General features: G+C 42.7%; 2 protein-coding genes across 2 annotated transcripts; both read right to left on the reverse strand.

The window, feature by feature from the left end:
* Positions 1-1,686: 1,686 nt before the first annotated feature.
* LOC136843970 (uncharacterized) lies at positions 1,687-2,313 on the reverse strand. The gene has a single exon (XM_067112987.1). It carries the CDS (start codon positions 2,311-2,313, stop codon positions 1,687-1,689), a length of 627 nt encoding a protein of 208 aa, XP_066969088.1.
* Positions 2,314-2,316: 3 nt separating this feature from the next.
* Positions 2,317-6,663, reverse strand: LOC136843971 (uncharacterized). Its single transcript, XM_067112988.1, has 5 exons — positions 6,113-6,663; positions 5,700-5,991; positions 4,767-5,606; positions 4,495-4,629; positions 2,317-2,487 (listed from the first exon to the last, which is right to left on the reverse strand). Exons 1-5 carry the CDS (start codon positions 6,661-6,663, stop codon positions 2,317-2,319), a joined length of 1,989 nt encoding a protein of 662 aa, XP_066969089.1.
* Between the last annotated feature and the right edge of the window lie 510 nt (positions 6,664-7,173).

A 7,173-nucleotide genomic window follows, 5' to 3' on the forward strand; every position in this document is an offset into this window, starting at 1 on the left:
GAGTTGTATGATAAAGTTTAACGATGAAGATGGAAATTTAATTTAAAAAAAGGTTTCAAGTATATGTGTAGATGCACTATAAATTTGTAATGCAAAAAAATAACTTTCACTTTTAGAATTCTAGTGCGTGTTTGAATAAATCATCCTTACTTCGTATGCTGAGATAGTGACTTTAAGCTGCCACATAGTTTTAAATCTTTGTCTAGCTTTTGATTTAATGTCTGGAGTCATTGTCTTTGCAGAAAGTGTATAAATTGAACTCACATATTATTTGTTTGCAAATATCTTTTTAAACCCTGGAATATACTTTCGCGTCAGAGTACGTGCTTTCTGTATTAGATGCCAGGAAATAAAACTGTACCATCCTGAATAATTGGGTGCTGTTAAAACGCATACACTGAGAGGGATGGTATTTAACAGGAACTGAAATCGTGTTGGGATGTATTACAGAAGAGAAGAAATACTTGTATATAATAGCGGTGCCCTTAAGGCGAGTAAATTGTATTTTACAGTGCTCTGTGAAATCGAAGAGAAAGGAAATGTTGGCAAGGATTATAACTCGGCGGCGAGTAAGAGGCAGGTTCAAGGTATTCTAATTTATTGACATAAAATCTCTGACAGGTCAAGAACTCTTGCGAGCGGAAAAGTAGCATCTGACAATAGAGGAAATCAGAGGGACGTCTATATACAGTCAGATGTGTTTTCTTACACCTGAAGAATGGTTAACAATTCTATGTACAAATTAATAAGAGATTTCAAATACATATGATGAGAAAGCTTGCAATGCTTTAATACATTAGTAATTACAGTTCTTACAAGGACATAAAGTAGCTTCTGAAAATGCATAAAAGATCATTTGAATCAGGAGCGCTGGATCTGTTTCCTGAGTCCCAGTGCTTCATGTACATTTTTGTTTTGAAGTGAGGATGCCCTGAGGGTGCCGACGACAGCTCTGGACCTCAGAGTACTCCCTCCCCACGAAAGTAAGCCTATGGGAGTGGGTCTCAGTCTGGGATATAGGCTGGTTTTAATCTGTCGGTTGAGGCCCAGGTGATTTTCCTGTCCACTGCCAGCTAATACGCTTTCTCTCTGCAGTTTGGTCCCAAGTAGGCTGGAGAGAGGCAGGGGGGCTTGTATGTGTCTATTCTTATGAATGCATACTTTGCTGTTTTAAGGTCTTCAGGGCCATATTCTTTTCTTACTACATCATATGTTGTCTTTGCCGGCATGATGTTTTCCAATGCTCTATGGATGTCTGAAAGAGTAGTGGACCCTGTCGTGTCTTAAAAAACGTCTACCAGTATTGGCAATGCTTGGCTGTAGTGTGCTTCTGCCGGCGATACGTTGAAAGCTGCATGCGGAGCTGTTCTTAATCCCAGTAAGAACCCAGAGTAATTCCCTTCCCCAACTCAGGCCTTGACATCTCGTGGTGAGTGCTGATTTGAGAGAGCGGTGCAGCAGCTCCACCATGCCATTCACTTCTGGGTTGTGTGCTGTTGTGTGAATAAGTTTTTGTCCCGAGGCTGGTGGTGAGGGAGCTCCATAAGGTGGAGGTGAAGTTAGCTCCTCTGTCGCTTGTTATGTACTGCGGTACTCCATGCCTGCTGACCCAGTCTATTAGTGCTTTCACACAACTCTGCTGTCTTCTGCCTTACAGGTATTGCTTCTGGCCATCTGGTGTTCCTGTCAATGATCATGAAGATATACCTGTGCCCCAAGGAGGGGGGGCACAGTTCCCACGATGTGGATGTGGACCAGTCGTCGCTGTGTTGTCTGGAATTCTCCTATCCCCATCCCTGTGTGCCAGTTATTTTTGATGTTTGGCATGGGAGGCATTCTCTCGCCCAGTTTTTGATGTCCACTTTCATTCCCCACCAGATGTACTGCTACGACAGGGTTTGGGCGGTGAATCTGCCTGATGGGTGGGGCAAGTTGTGAGTGAGGTTGAAGGCTTTCTTTCTCAATCCTAGTGATAGGTATGGGCGAGGCTGTCTCTCTGTCATTGATGGATAGGTCTCTCCACATAAGGGCAGGGTTCTCCCACCGAAGTCGCTGTAGGTACATGTCATCCTTCTGAGCTGATGCTATTTCAGGATATGATATCCTGATCTGGATGGTATTGATGGCGCTTCGGGAAAGGGCATCTGCCATGTTGTTGGAAGAGCCTTTTAAGTATCTGATGGTGCAGGAGTGTTCTGCTGATGACGAGAGGTGACACTGCTTTCTTACTGACCACCCATCTCCACTTTTGGTGAAGGCATGTACCAGTGACTGATGGCCCGTCTGCACCACAAATTGTTGTCCTTCTAGCATGTGTCAGAAGTGGTGGATATCTCTGTGAACTGCCAGTAACTCGGTTGAACGTGGAGTACTTTTGTTCGGTGTCCGGCCGTTCGTTACTGGACCGTTTGTACCCGACATTTCGTTACGGACATTACGCCACGGACAGTTCGTTACTAGGACCCTCTTCGCTACCAGGCCATTACGCTACAAAAGGTCAAAGTTTAGTCTAATATTATTTTTGTAATTAAATGTTGATCACCTTGTTAATGTAGTTCCTAACTTGAAAATACTGAATAGTTGTTAACATAATTACTATTATACATCTTACCTTGTTACTTAAATACTGGATACTATTATACATTTTACTTTGTTACTGTAACTAAACCAACGTATTTCATTTGCTAAGTATCTCTTTTTTTAAAAGTGACTGAACCCTTTAGTCAAGATGCCCAGGACGATTGAATCCAGAAGAAAACAAATCAAGTTGGTGGATGATTTGAATTACATATACTGTAAGCAGAAGGAAAATAGTGATGGGACAAAACAATGTTGGATGTGTGAAAATCGACGTGTAAAGCAAGAGTGCACACAAACGTTGATGAGGATGATTATGTAATAATAAAGGAAGTCGGTGAACACAATCATACTACCACGGCTTCTTCTGTAAATGCAAAATGTGCAAGCAATCAAATCAAAGATAAAGCTCTGGAACCCAGGACTCTTCACGTACTTTGATTGCTACTGAATTAAAGAATTTGCATGAATGTGCTATAGCTGAACTTCCTTGTCCATCAAATATAAGTCGTAATATACGCCGATGGAGGCAAAAAGGAAAATAAATCTCCTCCAATTCCACAAGTAAGGCATGGTTATCTGATTCCTGAAGACTACGCCAAACTGAGAACTGGGTCATTATTTCTGCAATATGACGTGTGGCGAAGACGATCTCGAAAGGATTTTGGTATTTGCATCTGCAGATGGATTTTATGATTTGAAAAAGTTTAAAGTATGGGCAGGTGATGGAACATTCAAATGTTGTCCAATTATATACTATCAGTTATATACGCTGCATATACAAACTAAAGACATAAGTATTCCCTGACTTTTTGCACTACTACCTGATAAAACCAAAGCCACTTACAAGCGCCTTTTTCTGTAATTAAAGACCTCATGAAATCATGAGCCAGATCGCATTGTGGTTGATTTTGAAAAGGCTGTCATTAATTCACTGAAGGCTGTTTTTCAAGAAACAGAAGTTAGCTGTTGTTTATTTCATTTATCTCAGAATGTTTAAAACATACAGTTCAAGCAGGGTACAAGGAACGATATCATCAAGACGATGAATTTAGTTTAAAGTGCGCTGTTTTCCCAGCACTGGCATTTTACCGCCAAATGACGTTCTTTCAGGGGTTGAGGAGTTGATCGATGATAATGAAATTCCAGAAGAAATAGTTTTACGTACTTTTCTACAAATTACATTGGTGGAACGAGGCCGGGGATCAAGGAGAAGACAACTAGAACCCTTGTTTCTATATGCTAGTTGTGGAATGTGTATCAGAGGACAGTCAATGAAATGCCCAGGACAAATAACAACTCTAGAGGGTTTTCATAGCTCTCTTAGAACTTCAGTTACAAGCTCCATCCAAATATATGGAAATTGATTGATGCCTTGAAAACGAAGAAGGACTAGCGAGAACAAAAATCATATAAGTGCAATTGCGCAATCTACCTTCAAAGAAAAGAAAGTATATGAACTCTGAGCAGAGGGTTCTAATGTTATTAGTCGCTACAACCCTGAATGTAAAATGGATTTTCTTCGAGCCTATTGTCATAATTTGAAGCTATATTAATAAAACTTTCTTTTTATTTTTATAATACATGACTAAACTAATATATGACCAAACTAGTACAGTAAATATTTTTAATATTTCAATTTTATAATAAATATGTTGTATCACTATTGTATTATTATATATAACAAAAATGAAAACTATTATTATTATTATTATTATTATTATTATTATTATTATTATTATTATTATTATTATTATATTATCACATTTATCTAATTAAAAATATGAGTTCACAACAAATCTAAAAAAAAGCTCTTGGTAGCGTAATGGCCTGGTAGCCATGGTCCTAATAACGAACTGTCCTGTAGCAAAATGTCCGGTAACGAAGTGTCCGGGGACGAACGGTCCAGTAACGAACGGTCCTAGCACCCTTTTGTTCTTCTGGCAATAACTTCTTACTAAAGGATGCCAACGGGTGATGACCATCGCCTGTGTCTTGCTCAAGTAACACGCCCGTCACTGTGCTACTCACATCCATCGTTAGGGTGAAGGACTTATGGGGTAAAGGAAAGATTAGTGTGGCAGCAGAGGTGATTGCATTTTTAGCTAGTGTGAAGACTTTATCATGTTTTCATACTAACATAGTTTTTTAGGTTTTCCTTTTAGGCAATTGTATATTGGGGCCATTACTTCAGCAAAGCTGGGTATGAAATGGTGGTAATAGTTAAAGATTCCCATGAATTCTTGGACTGCTTTGGCTGTTCTTGGTTTTAGGAAGTCTGTGATTGCTTGGAACTTTGTCGTTAGGGGCTTGACACTGTTGGGGCTTATTTGGTAGCCCAGGAATTCCACCTCTGGTTGTGCCCATTCACATTGGTCTTTTTGGACTTTAATAAGTCCATTTTCTTTAAGTATATGCAGGACCCGCCTGACATCTCTCATCTGTTGTCTGATGTCGGGGCTGAATATCAGTATATCGTCGACATAGATAATGCAGAATGGTAGGTTGTCCAGGATTTCGTCCATCAGACGTTGGAAGGTTGCACCTGAGTTCCGAAGGCCGAAGCAGCTGTAGTTGAAGGTGTATGTTCTGAAGGGGGTATTGACGGTCATTTTTTCTATGTCATCCTTTGCGACCAGGACTTGGAAGTATCCCTTCAACAGGTCAATCTTTGTAAATATTTTGGCACCCTCCATCTGTCTGGTTATGTCGGCGATGTTCGGCAGTGGGTACCTGTCAGGTACTGTCTTGATGTTCAGTCTCCAGTAGTTGCTGCAGGGTCGCCATGTGCCATCGGGTTTTAGTACCATGTGTAGGAGGGATGCCCAGGGGCTGAAGGCTTTTTGACACATTCCTGCCTGTTCCACGTCCTGGAAAGCTTCTTTGGCGTGAGCGAGTATTTCTGGGGCCAAACTTCTAAAACAGGCATGCACTGGGGGACTTTCGGTGACTATGTGGTGCTGGACGTGGTGCTTTGAGGGTCTGGTCAGGTTGTGCTGCAGGTCATCCTTAAATACCTCTGGGAACTCCTGTAGGAGGTGACTTATCTCAGGTGCTGGAGTCAGTGTGAGTGGGACTACAGGTGTGGATCATGTGATCAGCTGCTGTTTCTCCATGTCTACCAGCATGTTGTGGGCTTTTAGGAAGTCTGCTCCTAAAAGTGTGATTGTTACATCTGCTGAGACGAATGTCCAGTTGTACTGCTTCCTGCCGAACAACACTTTATGGTCCTTTTCCCGTATATTTTCCACGGGCTCCACTGGCTGTGGAAGCCTGTAGGGTGCTGGGGGTTTGATTGAGGCATCCGTGCGGTTAACTGGCACAAATGATTTGAATGTGCCAGTGTTGACCAGTAACTCTGTATTTGATCTTTCATCTACGATGAAAAAACACGTTGAGTCTTTTTGCCTGTACCTGGAAGAAAGTCACCAGAAAGCAGGCGTGGTTTCTCTTACGGGGCAACCTTTCTGCCCACTACTGATGTTTATTTTGCTACCATTTTGCTGTTTTTTTGACATGCGGCAATCATTTTCACATTTTTGGGTTTCGTTCCCGAACCTTCAGCAGTAGAAGCGAATGCCTTTGGGACGTTCTTCTGTTTTGGGCTTGTATTTTGGTTTGTTTTTCCACCTGGAGCTCCAGTAGTGGTGTATGGGGCAGAGGGGCCCTCTGGATCACTGTCCATCTCTGTGTCGGTCTGCTGCTGTGGCTGTGGGGCTGCTGCAGCTCTGGGTGGTTGTGTAGGCTCTGTCGACTTGTGCCAGGTGGATGGCGTCGACTGTCTTCAAGAAATCGTCGAGGTCCATGATTGATGCACTGGGGATGGCTGTGACTATTTGGCGGGGTAATTTTGTGAGTAGGACCTCTCTCACAAGGCCCGACGTAGTCCCTGGGTGGCTGTCTGTGGCGGGGATTGTAACTAGCCGCCACAGTTGCTTGTAGACACGAGACTACTGCTGGTCTCCTATTGCTGCCCCTACATTGTCTAGGAATTTCCGAGCTCTGTGGGTGGGCAGCGTGCTGAAGCACGACCTTAGTTGGGCCTGCAGCGTTTTGTAAGTGACAATTGTCTGGTTGGCGAGCCATTTTACGATCTGCTCGAAGAACTCATCTGGCGGGAACTCAAGGATGGCATCAGCATTGCAGGATGAAGAGGAGATGTTCTTAGACCTGAAGATGTTTCTGCTCTGAAGAACCAGGCCTCTGGGTTGTGGGTTGTGAAGGGCAGTAGGTGGATGCTAGCTGCTGCAGTGTTGTTGCTGGATGGGCTGGTGCTGGTGGTGGCAGCATCAGTCATCTTCGGGGTCACCAGTATAACGAGGTGGAGAGTAAGAGGCAGGCTCGAGGTATTCTAATTTACAGACACAAAATCTCTGACAGGTCAAGAACTCTTGCAAGCGGAAAAGTAGCATTTGACATCAGAGGAATTTGGTAAGGCTAAGGTTTGTTATTTGGGTCACGAGGTTGGTTTGGGTCAGGTGGCTCCGAAACAAGCTAACCTCGAGGCTATTATTAATTTGAAGAGGCCAGGTAATATTAGAGAGGTGAGAAGAGTTCTTGGTATGTTAGGTTACTACAGGAGGTTCCTATGAAATT

The sequence above is a fragment of the Macrobrachium rosenbergii genome, chromosome 12, assembly GCF_040412425.1.
Source record: "Macrobrachium rosenbergii isolate ZJJX-2024 chromosome 12, ASM4041242v1, whole genome shotgun sequence".
Classification (NCBI taxonomy): Eukaryota; Metazoa; Arthropoda; class Malacostraca; order Decapoda; family Palaemonidae; genus Macrobrachium; species Macrobrachium rosenbergii.

Bases quoted from the DNA above. Each gene is read 5' to 3' on its own strand.
- LOC136843971 (XM_067112988.1), bottom strand. From the start codon at position 6,663: ATGGCTCGCCAACCAGACAATTGTCACTTACAAAACGCTGCAGGCCCA. The intron at 4,630-4,766 runs GTAATGGCCCCA...TTACCCCATAAG, and splicing joins TCATACCCAGCTTTGCTGAA to TCCTTCACCCTAACGATGGA. The intron at 2,488-4,494 runs GTTCGTTACTGG...GACCTTTTGTAG, and splicing joins AACAAAAGGGTGCTAGGACC to CGTAATGGCCTGGTAGCGAA.
- LOC136843970 (XM_067112987.1), bottom strand. From the start codon at position 2,313: ATGCTAGAAGGACAACAATTTGTGGTGCAGACGGGCCATCAGTCACTG.